The sequence below is a fragment of the Amblyraja radiata genome, chromosome 1 (genome assembly GCF_010909765.2).
Source record: "Amblyraja radiata isolate CabotCenter1 chromosome 1, sAmbRad1.1.pri, whole genome shotgun sequence".
In the NCBI taxonomy this organism is placed as follows: domain Eukaryota; kingdom Metazoa; phylum Chordata; class Chondrichthyes; order Rajiformes; family Rajidae; genus Amblyraja; species Amblyraja radiata.
The window spans coordinates 33,347,642-33,367,486 of NC_045956.1; the positions used below are offsets into that span (position 1 = coordinate 33,347,642).

General features: G+C 48.8%; 1 protein-coding gene across 2 annotated transcripts in view; it reads left to right on the forward strand.

The window, feature by feature from the left end:
• Positions 1-10,390: 10,390 nt before the first annotated feature.
• The window catches only part of abcg2 (ATP binding cassette subfamily G member 2 (Junior blood group)), an 81,825-nt gene continuing 72,370 nt past the window's right edge, over positions 10,391-19,845 (forward strand). Inside the window, exon 1 of one of the 2 annotated variants that reach the window (XM_033020251.1) lies at positions 10,391-10,617. In XM_033020251.1, coding sequence (XP_032876142.1) covers positions 10,589-10,617 — 29 coding nt within the window. In that variant the 5' untranslated portion in view covers positions 10,391-10,588. The remainder of the gene's footprint in view (positions 10,618-19,845) is intronic. The other variant, XM_033020262.1, reaches the window with a different exon arrangement.

The window sequence follows — 19,845 nt, forward strand, 5'->3', positions numbered from 1 at the left end:
TTGCCCTAGTGTGAGAAACTGGGATAACCTAGAACTAGTGTGAATGGGTGATTGATGGTCACTCTGAAGAAGGGTCTCAACCCGAAACGTCACCTATTCCTTTTCTCCAGAGATGCTGCCTGACCCGCTGAGTTACTCCAGCACTCTGTGACCATGTTCTCCACAGATGCTGCCTGACCCGCTGAGTTACCCCAGCACTCTGTGTCCATGTTCTCCACAGATGCTGCCTGACCCGCTGAGTTACTCCAGCACTCTGTGTCCATGTTCTCCACAGATGCTGCCTGACCCGCTGAGTTACTCCAGCACTCTGTGACCATGTTCTCCACAGATGCTGCCTGACCCGCTGAGTTACCCCAGCACTCTGTGTCCATGTTCTCCACAGATGCTGCCTGACCCGCTGAGTTACTCCAGCACTCTGTGACCATGTTCTCCACAGATGCTGCCTGACCCGCTGAGTTACCCCAGCACTCTGTGACCATGTCTCCACAGATGCTGCCTGACCCGCTGAGTTACTCCAGCACTCTGTGTCTCTGATTGATGGTTAGCATGGACACAGTGGGCTGAAGGGCCTGCTTCCATGCTGAATCTCTAAATTAAACTAATACTTTTCCCTGGAACAGTGTCACAGGGACTATGTAGCCGTTATCTCTTTACAGTTGTGGGAGGTTGCTGTGCAGATATTGACTGTCCAATAGTGACTCCACTTTGAACAGCTTCATGGCTGTGAAGCAAATACTGGAGTAACTCAATGGGACAGGCACTGTCTGTGTGGATCGAATGGTCAGATGATATTTTAGGTTGGAGCCCTTCATCAGACATAGTTTAGTTTAGAGATAGTGTGGAAACAGGCCCTTCAGCCCACTGAGTCTGCACTGACCAGCGATCACCCGTTCACACTAGCACTATCCTACGCACAATGGCCAATTTACAGAAGTCAATTAACCTACAAACCTGAGATAGGCACAAAATGCTGGACTAACTCAACAGGTCAGCAGCATCTCTGGAGAGAAGAAATAGGTGATGTTTTGGGTCGAGACCCTTCTTCAGAGTCCAGCTTTTTAAAATCTATCTTCGGTTTCAACCAGCGTCTGCAGCTCCTTACTACGCAAACTATGAGCCTGTACGTCTTTGGAGTGTGAGACGAAACTGGAGCACCCGGAGAAAACCCACACGGTCACAGGGAGAACGTGCAAACTCCTTACAGCCAGCACCCGCAGTCAGGATGGAACCCGGGTCTCTGGCGCTGTGAGGCAGCAACTCTACTGCTGCACCACTGTGCTGCCCTGGTGTTTGAATAGAGTCCTGAACAAAGGCTCTATCAGTACCCCCAGTAAGTCTGAAGAAGGGTCCCAATGCCAACTGCTCATTCCCTCCACAGATGCTGCCTGGTCCCGTTAAGCTACTTCAGCAGTTTTCAGTTTTGCTTAAGATTCCAGCATCTACAGTTCCTTGTGTCCCCACTGTGTGAAGGGCTGTTTATGTCCTGTTTATGTTATATTAATGAACATTTTCTGTTAAACTGATTTCCAGACTCTACGTCAATGGAATTACCTGTTTGAAAACAAATAAATTATTTAAAGTGAGTTTTATTACAAATGCCGAGATTTTCGTTTATTTTACGCCCAAATGCATTGCCATTTTTTCATCCAGCTTGTTCTGTTTCGATATAGTGACACACAACACCACCAGTCTAGGACCAGAGGGCACAGACTCAGAATTAAAGGACGTAACTTAAGAAAGTAGATGAGGAGAAATTTCTTTAGCCAGAGGGTGGTGAATCTGTGGAATTCATTGCTACAGACTGCTGTGGAGGCCAAGTCAATGGATATTTTTAAAGCAGAGATTGACAGATTCTTGATGAGTACTGGTGTCAGGGGTTACGGGGAGAAGGCAGGAGAATGGGGTTGAGAGAGAGAGATAGATCAGCCATGATTGAAAGGCGGAGTGGACTCGCCGGGCCAAGTGGCGTAATTCTGCTCCTGTGACCTTATGAACTGATCCGTTATTTGAAGAGACACGGGCCTGATCTCATGGAAACATTGAATTCTGTCCCGACGAGATATGACTTCTGTTAACATTTCTTCAAGGTTCAGCAACTGTGATGTGTGTGATTGGAATTATCAGCAGGCTTCACATTGAAGCAGTTATACAATGTGAAAACTATTCAATGCAACTAAATTCTTACATTTAAAGCATTAAATGCTTTGAGTTTCATACAGCATGGAGCAGTGCAGCACAGGAACAGGCCCTTCGGCCCACCATGCCCATACTGAACACAACGTCGTGTGTTCATTGTTTCCACAGAGGCTGGCTGACCCACTGAGTTCCTCTGTGTTTTCTGGTAGGCCTTCCATTAACTTCATCCCTGACACAGAAGAGCACAGCACAGGAACAAGCCCTTCGGCCCATAATGTCCGTGCTGAATATGATGCCAAGTTACACTGATCTGCCTGCACGTGATCCATTCCCTGCATACCCATGTGCTTATCTAAAAGTCTCTTAAACACCACTATCGTATCTGCCTCCACCACCACCCCCGGCAGCGTATTCCAGGAATCCACCAGGTTCCTCTGTGTAAACTAAACCTGCCCAGCAACATCTCCTTTAAACTTTTCCCCTCTCACCTTAGAGCTGGTTTTTGCCATTTCCATCTCGTGGCAAGGGTTTTTAGAGGCAACGTCTTGTTGAAGTCTGTGGACAGGAGTTTTCTATCTTTTTGGCAGAACATGTTTTAAAGTATGGGACCTGATGTAATAGGCACCAGTTCCTGCTTTATGATGAAGGTCATAAAGCAGGTGGTATTGAGGAGCCATTATTATGGGCTGGGCCTACTAGTGATAAACTGACATTGTTTCAACCTGCATTTAGGTTTAGAGATACAGTGCAAAACAGGCCCTTCGGCCCACCGAGTCCGTGCCGACCAGTGATCACCCCGTACACTAACATTATCCTGCACACACTAGGGACAATTTACAAATTTACCAAAGCCAATTAACGTACAAACCTGCACGTCTTTGGGGTGTGGGAGGAAACTGAAGCACCTGGAGAAAACCCACGCAGGTCACGGGGAGAACGTACAAACTCCGTACAGACAGCACCCGTAGTCGGGGTTAAACCCGGGTTTCTGGCGCTATGAGGCAGCAACTCTACCGCTGCGCCACCGTGCCATATTTGTGTGTGAAAGAGACAAAGTTTGGTAGAACTTTATATCGCCACTCCAAGAGTTAAGGGAGAGATATGACAATATGTACCGATAACAGAACAATGGCATGCTTACTGACAAGCATTATAGGCCTGTAAACACAATATTCATGGATAATATATATAAAAAAGAACTTCAAAAAACTCAACCATAATACTAATTCAGTAAAATCCAAAGTCTGTCGTGCAACCACAGACACAGTCCATAGATCACAGTTGCTGAGGTTAGTGTTCAAGAGTCTGATGGTTATTGGGAAGAAGCTATTCTTGAACCTGGAGATCACGGTTTTCAGGCTCCTGTACCTTCTTCCCGATGGTAGCAGCGAGATGAGAGCGTGGCCAGGGTGGTGGCTGCCTTTTTGAGGCAGCGCTTCCTGCACTTGACCCATTTTAGTTTGACCTCGCGGTGAACCACATTCAAGGAACGAAGAAAATTTGGAACAAAAGGAGCCTTCTTCCAGCTGCGGGACAGCCTTTGAAGAGATCCTGATGACCCATTGTAGTCACACAGAGCAGAGACAGGCCCTTCTGCCCTCTGTGTCCATTCGTACTGTTGTAGAACACAGGAACAGGCCCTTCGGCCCACAATGTCTGTGCCAAACATGATGCCAAATTAAACTAATCTGCTCTGCCTGCATGTGATCTGCCTCCACACCACACCTGGCAGTGCGTTCCATGCATAAAAAAAGCTTGCTAGTCTTTGATTTATCCACCCTGGGGAAAAGGTTCTGACTGTCTACCTTATCCCTCCATCTCATAATTTTATCCATGTCTTTCCCGTCTCCCCTCAATCTCCTGCGTTCCAGAGAAAACAATCCAAGTGTGTCCAACCTCTCCCTGTAGCTGAAACTGTCTAATCCAGGTAATTCTGGTAAACCTCTTCTAAAGCCTCCACATCCTTCTTGGAATAGGGCGACCAGAACAGCACACAATACTCAAAATATGGCCTAACCATAATCCTATAAAGCTACATCGTGAAGTACCTATTTATACAAATCCAATATCTACTGGTCTTCAATTCCAGTGACCCCATGAACAATTTTGTGCACACCTATAGAATTTAGAAAATTGGCAGTGCTGGCTCGAAGGGCCGAATGGCCTACTCCTGCACCTATTGTCTATTGTCAATGCTGAACATAATGCCAAGTTGAACTATCTGCACGTGATCCATATCCCTCCATTCCCTGCATATTTATGAGCTTGTCTAATATCGTATCTGCCTCCCCCCCCCCCCCCCCCCCCCCCCCCCCCGGCAGCACGTTCCAGACCCCCATCTGTGTAAAAAACACTTTAATTCCACAACGGGTTTCCCAATCAAGATTCTCATCGGTTTTGGCATGATGTAAGTTGCAAACTCAGCCGGTGTGAATTTGTTCATGCTGTTTCGTGCTTGTGATAAATTCACACTTCATGCGTTTGGCATTTTGCACACTTGTGCTTTATCTCCTGAGAGGAAACGACTATTTATCTTGTCAGCCTGCCAGCGCATAAAACAATTCACAAGGTGTATAACGGATGATTTGTTTTCAATAAGCCTGCACAATAAAATGATTATTTTTATATATCTGACTGTGGATAGGCCTGGATAGAGTGCATGTGGAGAGGATGTTTCCACTAGTGGGAGAGTAGGACCAGTGGGCATAGCCTCAGAATACAAGGACGTCCGTTTAGAAAGTAGATGAGGAGGAATTTCTTTAGTCAGAGGGTGGTGAATCTGTGGAATTCATTGCCACAGGCGGCTGCGGAGGCCAAGTCAATGGGTATTTTTAAAGCGGAGATAGATAGAATCTTGATTAGTTCGGGTATCAGAGGTTATGGGGAGAAGGCCATAGAATGGGGTTAGGAGGGAGAGATAGATCAGCCATGATTGAATGGCAGAGTTGACCTGATGGGCCGAATGGCCTAACCCTGCTCCTAGATCAATTTTGTGAAGCTGCCAAACAAGTCTAGGTGCAAGACTAATTATCTCTGGCTGTATGAAGAGGACTGAATTATATTTGGTCCTGACCCCGAAACATCGTGTGTCCATTCCCTCCACAGCTGCTGACAAATGAACAGCATATGCTGGAATCTTTTGACCTGAAATGTCGCCTATCCATGACTTCCAGAGATGCTGCCTGACCCGCTGAGTTCCTCCAGCACTTAGTGTTTTGCTCAAGGTTCCAGCATCTGCTGTTCCTTGTGTCTCAGAATTACGTTTGAGTTCCCATTCCAGTCAAGAGACAATAGACAACAGGTGCAGGAGTAGGCCATTCGGCCCTTCGAGCCAGCACCGCCATTCACTGTGATCATGGCTGATCATCCACAATCAGTGCCCCGTTCCTGCCTTCTCTCCATATCCCGACTCTGCTATCTTTAAGAGCTCTATCTTATGCCCCTGTCCCACTTAGGAAACCTGAACGCTCTGGAGACTTTGCGCCCCACCCAAGGTTTCCGTGCGGTTCCCGGAGGTTTTTGTCAGTTTCCCTACCTGCTTCCACTACCTGCAACCTCCGGCAACCACCTGCAACCTCCGGGAACCGCACGGAAGCCTTGGGTGGGGCGCAAAGTCTCCAGAGGTTTCCGTTCAGGTTTCCTAAGTGGGACAGGGGCATAACTCTCCCTTGAAAGCATCCAGAGAATTGGTTCCCACTGCCTTCTGAGGCAGGAAATTCCACAGATTCACAACTGTTTTTCCTCATCTCCGTTCTAAATGGCCTACCCCTTATTCTTAATGGGGTCCTTGCATGTTGGGAGTGGGCGTGTGAAGAAGGGTCCCGATACAAGATGTCGTCTGTCCATTGCCTCCACAGATGCTGGCTGACCCGTTGAGTGCCCCCAGCTGTATTTTCTCTGGCCATAACACCAGCTTCCATATGGTTTTCTGCTGGGCCTTCCATTCACACACGGGACAGCACAGCACAGGAACAAGCCCTTCGGCCCACAAGGCAGTGCCAAACACGATGCCTATTTAAAGTAACCTCCTCTGTCTGTACATGATCCATATCCTTCACTCTGCCTATCCATGTGCCTGTCAAAAAGCCTCTTAAACACCACTATCGTATCTGCCTCCACCACCACGCGTTCCATGCACCCCACAACTCTCTGTATAAAAAAAACTTGCCCCGCACACTTCCTTTAAGCTTTGCCCCTCTCACCTTAAATCCAAGATGTGAACAGTCCTGTCTCTACAGACGCTGGCAGGCCTGCCAAGAATTGCCAGCATCTTCCTGCCTTCATACACTGAGACACGAGGGTCTCCAAAGTCCCTTCACACAGGGTCTCGCCAAAGTGAGAAAAAGCTTTTCACTGTACCCTGGCACACGTGACAATAAGCTAGACTAAACGTCTCTGGTGAAGTCTGGTGAAGATTGTTGCACTGCCAGGAACAGGTACATACACTCATGACACCGCCTTGGGTAACAATCGCTGTTTATAAGCATTGTTACACACCCTACATCTCCCATTGCAGATTTGAAAGAGTTCGCTCCTGAGATATGAGGGCTGGCGTTGAACAAGGAACCAGAATCTATGATATGTAACTGCTCAAAGAACCCGTGAAGGTGAGGGAGAGAAAACCTATCCCCACCCCTCCCAAAAACACCGAGGACACAGAGTGCTGAGGGGGAGGAGGTTGAAGGGGTTGGAATTCCAAAGTTTGAAGTCTTAAGAATGTTTGTAGATGAGCTCTAACGAACTATTGTAGAACACAGAGTGCTGGAGTAACTCAGCGGGTCAGGCAGCATCTCTGGAGAACATGGACACAGAGTGCTGGGGTAACTCAGCGGGTCAGGCAGCATCTCTGGAGAACATGGACACAGTGTGCTGGGGTAACTCAGCAGGTCAGGCAGCATCTGTGGAGAACATGGACACAGAGTGCTGGGGTAACTCAGCGGGTCAGGCAGCATCTCTGGACCTTCTGGGTTGGTTCTGCAAGGCATGATCCCGACCCGAAACATCATCTGTACGTTCCCTCCACACATGCTGCCTGATCTGCTGAGTTTTTCCAGCATTTTGTGTTGTTCTCAAGATCCAAGCATAGAGTCAGAGTCATACAGCATGGAAACAGGTCCTTCGGCCCATCTTGCCCATGCTAACCAACATTCCCTATTTACACTAGTCCCACCTGCCTGCATTTGGCCCATATCCCTCCAACCTATCCTATCCATTTACCTGTTCAAATGGTCTTTAAACTTTGTGCTGGTGCCTGACTCAACTACCATGTCAGGCAGCTCGCTCCGTACGCCCCGCACCCTCTGTGTGGAATAAGTTGCCCCTCAGATTCCTATTAAATCTTTCCCTCCTCACCTTAAACCTATGTGCCCTGGTTCTTGACTCCTCTTCTCTAGTTAAAGGAGGTGCCGTTGCAGATGGCACGGTGACGCAGTGGGTAGAGCTGCTGTCTTACAGCGCCAGAGACCCGGGCACGATCCTCTCCTTCCCCTCCCCCCTCCCCCCCCCCCCCCCTCCATCCACCGCTCCCCTCTCCATCCCTCCTCTTCTTTCCCTTTCCTTCTCCCCCCCCCCCCTCCCCTCCCTCCACTTCCCTCCCCGCCTACCTCCCCCCCCCCCATTAACCTGTACATCTTTGGAGTGTGGGAGGAAGCCGGAGCACCCGGAGAAAACCCACGCGGTCACATGGAGAACGTGCAAGCTCCGTACAGACAGCGCCCGCAGTCAGGATCGATCCCTGGTCTCTGGCGTTGTAAGTGCCGTAAGGCAGCAACTCCACCCCTGCGCCACTGTGCCGCCATGGTGATGGATGGTCGGCGTGGGCTCGGTGAGCCGACGGGACTGTTTCCAGGCTGGATCTTCACACTAAATGATGATCTTTCTCTTACTTGCATGAACCTTCCAACTGCAAGAAGATTGGGGGCTTCCAGCAGAGATGGTCAACGAGGACAAGGTGTTTCCATCCATGATTGTCCAGGTGGGTGGTGGTGACACCTGATTTATTTGCAGCGGTGACTGGACATCAAGAAATACAGTAGGAAATCAAGCTGTAAGTCATCAAGGAGCAGAATTAGGCCATTCGGCCCATCGAGTCTACTCCACCATTGAATCATGGCTGATCTATCTTTCCCTCTCAACCCCATTCTCCTGCCTTATCTCCATAACCCCCGACACCCGTACTAATCAAGAATCTGTCAATCTTCACCTTAAAAATATCCATTGACTTTGCCTCCACAGCCGTCTGTGGCAATGAATTCCACAGATTCACCACCCTCATTGAAATTCATCCTCATCTCCATTCTCAAGGTACATTCTGAGGCTGTGCCCTCTATTCCTAGACTCTCCCACTACCGGAAACATCCTCTCCTCATCCACTATCTAGGCCTTTCATTATTCTGTGTATAATATCATGAGAGGAATAAATCGGGTAGATTGCACAGAATCTCTTGCCCAGAGTAGGGGAATCGAGGACCAGAGGACATAGGTTCAAGGTGAAAGGGGAAAGATTTAATAGGAATCTGAGGGGTAACTTTTTCACACAAAGGGTGGTGGGTGTGTGGAATGAGCTGACAGGGGAGGTGGTTGAGGCTGGGACTGATGCAATGTTTAAGAAACAATTAGACAGGTACATGGATAGGACAGGTTTGGAGCGATGTGGACCAAACACAGGCAGATGGGACCAGTGTAGATGGGGCATGTTGGTCAGTGTGGGCAAGTTGGGCTGGAGGGCCTGTTTCCATGTAGGAATAGAGGGCACAGCCTCAGAATAAAGGTATGTACCTTGAGAATGGAGAGGAGGATGAATTTCTGTGCAAGGATGTTGCCCGGACTCGAGAGCCTGAGCTGTACGGAGAGATTGAGCAGGCTAGGACTCTATTCCTTGGAGAGCAGGAGGATGAGGGGTGATCTTATAGAGGTGTACAAAATCATGAGACGAATAGATTGGGTAAATGCACAGAGTCTTTTACCCAGAGTAGGGGAATCGAGAACCAGAGGACACAGGTTTAAGGTGAAGGGGAAAGATTTGATACAAACCAAAGGGGCAACTACTTAACACAAAGAGTGGCGAGTGTATGGAGCAAGCTTCCAGAGGAGGTACTGTAGTTGAGGCAGGACTATCACAACATTTGAAAAACATTTGGACAGGTACATGGATAGGACAGGTTTTAAAAGAATATGGGTCAAATGTGGGCAGGTGGGACTAGTGTAGATGTGGGGGCAGGTTGGTGGATGTGGGCAATTTGGACAATTGACAATAGGTGCAGGAGTAGGCCATTCAACCCAGCACCGCCATTCAATGTGATCATAGCTGATCATCCACAATCAGTATACCGTTCCTGCCTTCTCCCCATATCCCATATTCCCCCTGTGAACTGTCAGTGTGAGTTCACAATCTGGGTTAGTAGTGAGTGTCACCCTGGTGTGTGTTTTGTTTTAGTTTATTGTCACGTGTACCGAGCTACATTGTGTCTGTGGTGAGTGTGAGTGTTCACACTGGGTCAGTAGTGAGTGTGAGCTCAGTGTGTGAACAGTCAATTGGTGTCTGTGGTGAGTGTGAGTGTGCACACTGGGTCAGTAGTGAGTGAGTTCAGTGTGTGAAAATTCACTTGGTGTCTGTGGTGAGTGTGAGTGTGCACACTGGGTCAGTAGTGAGTGTGAGCTCAGTGTGTGAAAATTCACTTGGTGTCTGTGGTGAGTGTGAGTGTGCACACTGGGTCAGTAGTGAGTGTGAGTTCAGTGTGTGAAAATTCACTTGATGTCTGTGGTGAGTGTGAGTGTGAGTGTGCACACTGGGTCAATAGTGAGTGTGAGCTCAGCGATTGTTCACATTGTCAGCTGTGACTGTGAGCCCAGTGATTGCTCACACTGTGTCAGTTGTGAGTGTGAGCTCAGTGATTGTTAGTCTGTATTGAGTGTTCACATTGTAAGTAGTGAGTGTGAGCTGAGCAAGTGTGCAATGTGCCAGTAGTGAATGTGAGCGGAGCCAGTGTGAGCTGAGGCAGTAGTGAGTGTGAGCTGAACAAGTGTTGAATGTGCTAGGAGTGAGTGTGAGCTGAGCAAGTGTTCAATGTGCCAGTAGTGAGCTGAGCCAGTAGTGAGTGGGTGTTCACTGTGCCGGTAGTGAGTGGGTGCGAGCTCGTTCTCCTGGGTACTGAGAGGCAGTGAAGCGCGTCAGGGGCGGGGATCAGACAGAGCGGAGATGGAGCGGAGATAGAGAGGAGATAGAGAGGAGAGGGAGGGAGGGAGGGGTGATAGAGAGGGAGTGGGAGAACGAGGGAGGGAAGCGGACAGGGATAGAGAGAGAGGGTGGGGGGAGAGGGAGAAAGAGACAACGGGATTGAGAGAGGGAGGAGAGCTAGGGAGGGAGAGAGAGGGGTGGGAGTGGAAAGGGGTAGAGACAGAGAGAGGGGAGCGGACAGGGGTAGAGAGAGAGAGGGACGGAGGGAGGAAGCGGATGGACGGAAGAAGCGGCGGCGCCGAGAGGTGAGGGGGCGGCGTGGCGGGTCGGGGTGGGTCGGGGTGGGGAGGGAGCGGGGTCGGGGCGGGTCGGGGTGGGGAGGGAGCGGGGTCGGGGTGGGGAGGGAGTGGGGTCGGGGCGAGGAGGGAGCGGGGTCGGGGCGGGTCGGGAGCGGGGCTGGGGCGGCGGGGAGACGCCGGCTCCGTCCGTTACACGGGAACGGTGCGGGAGCTCCATGCGAGGGCATTGCTGGAGGAAGCTGAGTGTAACGGGGGGGGGGTGGATTTACACACTGGGGGAGACAGTGGAACCGGGGGAGACAGCGGGGGAGCTGAGGGCAACTCCTGACGAAGGTTAATGTCACGGGGGGAGAGTGAGTCCGGGGAGAGTGAGGTTAATACCGTGGGAGAGAGAGAGGGAAAGTGACAACAAGTTGGGGGTGGGGGTGTGGGAGGAACTCCAGTAGAGGGGTGAAGTATCAGATGGGGTGGGAGGGTTAGATGGGGGTGGTGCAAGGGTGGGTGAGGGGAGCATCTACTGGGGTTGGACAGTGCTGTTGTCCACTCTGCAGCAGCCAGTAGCCACACCATAGCCCGGCTCAGAGTAATACACTTTTAAGGAAGTTTCTCTTGTCGGAGTGAGGTTGTGAACTGAACGAGAGCTGTGATTGCATCTTCACGCTATGTAACCTTTATGTAACATATATTTGAGAAGTATGTCATTGGATTGCAGCCTTCGGCCCAAATTCAAGGGTTGTGGGTCAAAGCCCCAAAATTGTAGTAAGGTCACAGCCAAGGAGAAGGCCGCTCGGCCCATCGTATTCGTGTTAGCTTCCTGCCAGAGAAACAATGGTTTAGTTAGGGATATGGATGCTGTGCAGGCAGATGAGATGATGTTAATTTGGTCATCGGCGGTCACTCGGAGCGAGTATGACTGTCCTCTCCTCCCTATAGGGTCGTCCACTTGTGGGTCTGCAGATGTCTGTAGAGGCCGATCCGCGATCCACACACCTTGGTGTAACGTGGGCAGTGGAGACTGGCGGTGGTTGGTAGTCGTCGAGCCCCCTTCTCTCTCCTTACTGTGCTGTCGCTTTGTCTACTGCGTCTTCCGCGTACTGAAGCTCCATGATGACAGTGTTACTGACGTTTGATATTCATTTGGTATTGTGTTCGGCACAGACATTGTGGGCCAAAGAGGCTGGCTCTTGTGTTGTACTGTTCCACTGTTTCTGTGCAATCCTGCTCTAACTTAGCCCACCAACCACAAGTTGCTGGGCTAAGCAATTCAATTCAATAATTTCAACGTCATATTCAAAAGTTCACAGTTCATCCCAAAATCTCTCCATCCATCTCACCCTCCACTAGATGCTCCTCAACATTTCTATGTCCTCTGGGGGACATAGGTTTAAGGTGAGGTTTAAGGGAAAATATTTAATACTCAACTGAGGGGTGACTTTTCACACAAAGTGTGGTGGGTGTGTGGAACAAGCTGCCAGAGGAGGTACATGGATAGGACAGGTTTAGAGGGATATGGATCAAACGCAGACAGTTGGGACTAGTGTAGATGGGGCATGTTGGCCGGTGTGGGCAAGTTGGGCCGAAGGGCTTGTTTCCACATTGTATCACTCTATGACTCTCATCTTAAAGTTATGCCCTCTCATATTTGACATTTCCACGGTGGGAAAGATCATGTAACTATCTACCCTATCTGTGTCTCTGATCATTTTATATACATCCATCAGCTCTCTCCCCATGGGTTGGTTGGTCGGTGTGAGCAAGTTGGGCCGAAGGACCTGTTTCCACGTTGTATGACTCTATAACATTAGGTTTCTTCCACCATCAAGATTTTGATCTTCTTTTTCAACCTGTAGCTCAGTAGTAAATTTGGTTCAAATTAATCTCAGCCTTGCTAATGAAAGGTGTGTAACTTCACAACCTGGTTAAACAGAACACAAACTCATGGAACAGTAGCAGCACGGGAACGGGCCCTTCGGCCCACAATGTTTGTGCTGAACATGATGCCCAGTTAAACTGATCTCATCGGCCTGCATATGATCCATATCCCTCTATCCCCTGCATTTCATGTGCCTCTCCAGAAGCCTGCTGGACGCCATTTTCTGCCTCCACCCTGGCAGCGCGTTCCAGGCCTTTTCCACTGTTGTGTGTAAAAAAAAACTTGCCCCGCATGTCTCCATTTCCTCCTCTGACCCTATAACCAACACGTCTGCCGGAGGGAAGTAGTTCGAACAGTCCATTACAAGGGTGTGAGGAGTCTTTATGGATGCTGACGTAGATGCCCTCGAAGGCTGGTAGCTGTGTCTCAATAATCTTCTGTGCTCTTGGGGGTAGAGTGATGACATGGATAGAAAATTGGTTGGCAGACAGGAAACAAAGAGTAGGGATTAACGGGTCCCTTTCAGAATGGCAGGCAGTGACTAGTGGGGTAACTCAAGTGCTGGGACCGCAGCTATTTACAATATACATCAATGATTTGGATGAAGGGATTAAAAGTAACATTAGCAAATTTGCAGATGACACAAAGCTGGGTGGCAGTGTGAACTGTGAGGAGGATGCTATGAGAATGCAGGGTGGGCAGATGCATGGCAGATGCAGTTTAATGTGGATAAATGTGAGGTTATACACTTTGGTGGCAAACACAGGAAGGCAGGTTATTATCTAAATGGTGTCAAGTTGGGAAAAGGGGAAGTACAACGGGATCTGGGAGTCCTGGTTCATCAGTCACTGAAAGTAGGCATGCAAGTCCAGCAGGCAGTGAAGAAAGCAAATGGCATGTTGGCCTTCATTACAAGAGGAGTTGAGTATAAGCGCAAAGAGGTCCTTTTGCAGTTGTACAGGGCACTAGTGAGACCACACCTGGAGTATTGTGTGCAGTTTTGGTCTCCAAATCTGAGGAAGGACATTCTTGCTATTGAGGAAGTGCATCGTAGGTTCACAAGGTTAATTCCCGGGATGGTGGGACTGTCATATTTTGACAGATTGGAGCGGCTGGGCTTGTATACTCAGGAATTTAGAAGGATGAGCGGGTATCTTATTGAAACATAAGATTATTATAGGGTTGGACACGCCAGAGGCAGGAAACTTGTTCCTGATGTTGGGGGGGTCCAGAACCAGGGGCCACAGTTTAAGAATAAGTGGTAAGCCATTTAGAACGGAGATGAGGAAAAACATTTTCGCACAGAGAGTTGTGAGTCTGTGGAATTCTCTGCCTCAGAAGGCAGTGGAGGATGGTTCTCTGGATACTTTCAAGAGAGAGTTAGATAGAGCTCTTAGGGATAGTGGAGTTAAGGGATATGGGGAGAAGGCAAGAACGGGGTACTGATTGTGGATGATCAGCCATGATCACTTTTAATGGCGGTGCTGGCTCGAAGGGCCGAATGGCCTACTCCTACACCTATTGTCTATTGTCTATTGCCTGCATTAGAGGGTTTCAGCTACAGGGAGAGGTTGGACAAAGGTGGATTGCTTTCTCTGGAGCATCAGAGGGGAGACCTGATGAATGTGTATAAGGTTATGAGACATAGATAGGGTAGACAGTCAGAACCTTTTTCCCAGGGTGGAAATGTCAAAGACTGGGGGGCATAGCCTTATGGCTTGTCCCACCTAGGCGATTTTTTAGGCAACTACAGGAGACTAGTTTGTCGCCACATGTTCGCCGGTGGTCACCAGGAACAGTCTCCTCAGTCGCGCAAAAAGTCGTAGTGACTCTCTGGTCCCCGCTAAATTTTCAACATGTCGAAAAATGTTCGGCGGCAGTGGGTTTGATGCCAATGAGCGTAGCTTGACTTCTCCTGACGTAGGTGCTGTCACAGGTCGTCGCCAGGATGACGTAGGCTGTCGCCGGTATTTCGGCAACCTGCTACGACTATGACAGTCGCCGGCAGTTGCCTCAAGAATCGCCAAGTGGCACAGGCCCATTAAGATGATAAATTTAAAGGAGATGTGTGGGCAGGTTTTTTTACAATGAGTGGTGAGGGCCTGGAATGCACTGCAAAGGGTGGTGCATTGCCACGTGTACCGAGGTACAGTAAAAAGCTTTTTTGTTGCATGCTGTCCAGTCAGCGGAAAGACTAAACATGATTAGAGTCAAGCCGCCCATAGTGTACAGATACAGGATAAAGTAAGTAAGTAAGTTTATTGGCCAAGTAACAGTGACAGTTACGAATGACTCAGAAAACACTAAACATTAATAATAATAAAACATTAATGATAAAACACCATAGATCAAGCATGTGAACCAACAAAATACCAGATCAAAGGGAGGCTACAGATTTTTGGCTGTTGAGTAGAGCAACTACTCGTGGATAAAAACTGTTTTTATGTCTGGCTGTGGCAGCTTTGACAGTCCAGAGTCGCCTTCCTGAGGGAAATGATTCAAAGAGTTTGTGGCCCGGGTGAGAGGGGTCAGAGATGATCTTGCCCGCTCGCTTCCTGACCCTTGCAGTGTACAGTTCATCAATGGAGGGAAGGTTGCAGCCAATACCCTTCTCTGCTGATCGGAAGATTCGCTGCAGGGAATAACATTTAATGCAAGATAAAGTCCAGTAACGTCTGATTAAATGTAGTTTACAGTTAGGTGGATGGGAAGTCAGGACCTCTCTCTAGCAGACAGATGTGCAGGTTAAATTGGCATCGTGTTTATCACAGACATTGTGCCTGAAGGGTCTGTTCCTGTGCTAATCTATGTAATTCAATCTCATGATGAGGAAGTGCTGCACTGTTGGGATTAAACCGAAGACAGACACAAAACGCTAGAGTAACTCAGCGGGACAGGCAGCAGCTCTGGAGAGAAGGAGTGGGTGATGTTTCCGGTCAGGTCGACACGTCACCCATTCCTTCTCTCCAGTGATGCTGCCTGTCCCGCTGAGTTAAGGGCCTGTCCCACGTAGGAGATTTTTTAGGCGACTGTCACAGTCATAGCAGGTCGCCGAAAAACCGGCGACTGGACCCCCCTACGACAATGTCTACGACAACCTACCCCATAGTCGACGACAAGCTACGGGCAAGCTACGACCACACCTACGACAACCTATGTCCACCCGCGACAAGCTTCGACAAGCTACGACCCTGTCGGCAACAACTGAAGACAATTCAGTCGCCGGTACCTGTCGCCGGTTGATGTAGGTAGTCGCCACTGGAATTCACCGAAGTCAGCACCGGCGACAACCTACGTCAACCTGGCGACAATCTACAACGGCACCTACGTCAGGAGAAGTCAAGCTACGCTCATCAAGCCCACTGTTACCGACTGTCGGCAAAAATATTTGAACATGTTGAAAATCCAGCGGCGACCAGAAAGACGCTACGACTCTTTGGGAGACTGAGGAGATGACTCACGACCATACAGGCGACACCCCGGCGACCATGTGGCGACAGCCTAGTTGTCTGTAGACACAAATGCTGGAGAAACTCAGCGGGTGAGGCAGCATCTATGGAGCGAAGGAAATAGGCAACGAACCTTCTTCAGGGTCTCGACCTAAGCTCCAAAAAGATTTTTGGCGACAATGAGCTTGACGCCAATGAGCGTAGCTTGACTTCTCCTGACATAGGTACTGTTGTAGATTGCAACCAGGATGATGTATGTTGTCGGTACACAAAATTGCTGGGGAAACTCAGCGGGTGCAGCAGCATCTATGGAGCGAAGGAAATAGGTGACATTTCGGGCCGAAACCCTTCTTCAGCATGTTGTCGCCATTTCCTTCGCTCCATAAATAGAAACATAGAAACATAGAAAATAGGTGCAGGAGTAGGCCATTCGGCCCTTCGAGCCTGCACCGCCATTCAATATGATCATGGCTGATCATCCAACTCAGTATCCCGTACCTGCCTTCTCTCCATACCCCCTGATCCCTTTAGCCACAAGGGCCACATCTAACTCCCTCTTAAATATAGCCAATGAACTGGCCTCAACTACCTTCTGTGGCAGAGAATTCCACAGATTCACCACTCTCTGTGTGAAAAATGTTTTTCTCATCTCGGTCCTAAAAGACTTCCCCTTTATCCTTAAATTGTGAACCCTTGTTCTGGACTTCCCCAACATCGGGAACAATCTTCCTGCATCTAGCCTGTCCAACCCCTTAAGAATTTTGTAAGTTTCTATAAGATCCCCCCTCAATCTTCTAAATTCTAGTGAGTACAAGCCAAGTCTATCCAGTCTTTCTTCACCCGCTGAGTTTCTCCAGCATTTTTGTCTACCTTCGATTTTCCAGCATCTGCAGTTCCTTCTTAACGCCTAGTCATCCGTAGTCACCTAAAAAATAGCCCAAGTTGGACAGGCCCTTAACTCCATCTTTTTGAATCTATCTTCGGTTTAAACCAGCATCTGCAGTTCCTTCCTACACTGTTGCGATTAACCTCTTTTAGATAATAAGTAATAATTTGGTACAAGAAACAAAGTGCTGGAGTAGCTCAGCGGGTCAGGTAGCATCTGTCCATGCCCATGTTCCTCCGCTGATGCTGACTGACCCGCTGAGCTCCTCCAGCACCTTGGTTTTTGTGCTCCAGATTCCAGTGCCTCTAGTCTCTCGTCTCCACTAATAATGGTGCTGTGCCGTGCAACTGTTTGGTTTGTGTGCACAGATCTGTGTATTGCTAAACATATCACATTCTGCTGTAGAGGTTCATGTTCACAAGTGATAGGAGCAGAATTAGGCCATTCGGCCCATCAAGTCTACTCCACCATGGGTGATCCAACTCTCCCTCTCAACCCCATTCTCCTGCCTTCTCCTCATAACCCCTGACACCCGCACTAATCAAGAATCTGTCTATGGTACACAAAAATGCTGGAGAAACTCAGTGGTGCAGCAGCATCTATGGAGCGAAGGAAATAGGCAACCCTTCTTCAGGGTTTCGGCCCGAAACGTTGCCTATTTCCTTCGCTCCATAGATGCTGCTGCACCCACTGAGTTTCTCCAGCATTTTTGTGTACCTTCGATCTTCCAGCATCTGCAGTTCCTTCTTAAACACAAGAATCTGTCTATCCCTGCCTTAAAAATATTCACTGAATTTGCCTCCACAGCCATCTGTAGCAATGAATTCCACAGATTCACCAGCTGACTAAAGAAATTCCTCGTCATTTCCTTCCTAAATAAACATCCTTTTACTTAGAGGCTGTGTGTGCCCTCTGGTCCCAGACTATTCCACTAGTGGAAACATCCTCTTCACATCCACTCTATTCAGGCCTTTCATTAAATATATATTATATAAATGTATTCAATTAGTCATGTGTTATTGTAGTGCTTGAACTGAAAAGCAAACTATTTTTTGTTCATTGATTGAAAGATACTGTGTGGAAACAGGCCCTTCGGCCCACTGTGTCCATGTTGCCCAGCAATCGCACTTTCCCATCCACTCCCTGCACACTGGGGACAATTTACCTACAAACCTGCAGGTCTTTGGGATGTGGGAGGAAACTCCGGAGCACACGAAGGAAACCCATGCGGTCTCTGGGAAAACATACCAACTGCACACAGACAGCACCTGAGGTCAGGATTGAACCTGAATCTCTGACGCTGTGAGGCAGCGGTTTCATTCAGTTTTAGTTCATTGTCACCTGTACCGAGGTGCAGGTAAAAAGCTTTTGTTGCCCGCTATCCGGTCAGCAGAAAGACAATATATAATCGAGCCGTTTACAGTGTATAGATACATGATAAGGGAATAACGTTTAGTGCAAGGTAAAGCCAGCTAAGTCCAAGGTAATAAATGTTGCTGTTGGAGTAGAGGTTTAAAAGTGCGGAGCGATTGCAATGTGTGATCTGCTTCAGTGACTAGCACACAGATAGTTGCCTGGGTTGGGCACCACAGTGCCAACTCCTTTTATCTACAACTCAGTTTCCTTGCACTCTCACTACCTCTACCTTGCTCTAGCTCATCGGTGACCCTCGGACTATCCTTGATCGGACTTTGCTGGCTTTACCTTGCACTAAACGTTAGTCCCGTATCCTGTATCTATACGCTGTGAACGGCTCGATTGTAATCGTGTATAGTCCTTCTGCTGACTGGTCAGCACGCAACAGAAGCTTTTCACTGTACCCCCTCGGTACACGTGACAAAAGACAAAAATGAACTAAAATCATTCACCAGCGCAAAGTGCTTGGAGTCTGACCGTCTGCGCACACTCCTCCATCACCTCTGCTTTGATGTTTTCAAGAGAGAGTTAGATTGAGCTTTTAGGGCTAAGGGAATCGAGGGATATGGGGAAAAAGCCGGAACGGGGTACTGATTTTGGATGATCAGCCATGATCATATTGAATGGTGGTGCTGGCTCGAAGGGCCGAATGCCCTCCTCCTGCACCTATTTTCTATGTTCAGGAACAGGGCAGCACGGTGGCGCAACAGTTGAATTGCTGCCTCACAGCGCCAGAGACCCGGGTTCAAACTTGACTACGGGTGCTGTCTGTACGGAGTTTGCACGTTCTCCCTGTGACAGTGTGGGTTTTCTCCGGGTGCTCCGGATTCCTCCCACACTCCAAAGACGTACAGGTTTGTAAGTTGATTAGCTTTGGTAAAATTGTAAATTGTCCCGAGTGTGTGGGATCGTGCTAGTATATGGGGCGATCGCTGGTTAGCATGGACTCGGTGGGCCGAAGGGTCTGTTTCCGCACTGTATCACTACACAAAACTAAACTAGAAACAGAGAACTGAAGACACTGGTTTGCAATAAAAGGACACACATTGCTGGAGTAACTCAGGCAGCATCGAGGAGAGCATGGAATGCTGAGTTACTCCAGCACTTTGTGGCCTTGGTGGACTGTCCACAGGAACTGGGTAGCTGTGGGTTTGAATCAAGCATCCCTGCCCCAGTCCATCTCTGCAGGAAAATAGACAGTGGGATGATAGACCATCAAAATCTTGGGGTGAAAACCCCAAGGAGCATCTGCGTTGGAGGGTGATGGATGGAGAGAATTTGGGAGGAACTGTGAACTTTTGAATCCAACATTGGAATTATTGAGTAGGAAGAAACTGAAAATGCTGGTTTACACTGAAGATAGACACAAAAAAGCTGGAGTAACTCAGCGGGTCAGACAGCATCTCTGGAGAGATGGAATAGGTGACGTTTCGGGTCAAGACCCTTCTTCAGACTGACGTTTCGGACCAGTCACTCCCTCTTCTCCCCTCTCCCATCAGGCAAAAGACATAGAAGTGTGAAAACGCACACCTCCAGATTCAGGGACAGTTTCTTCCCAGCTGTGATCAGGCAACTGAACCATCCTACCCCAACCAGAGAGCAGTGCTGAA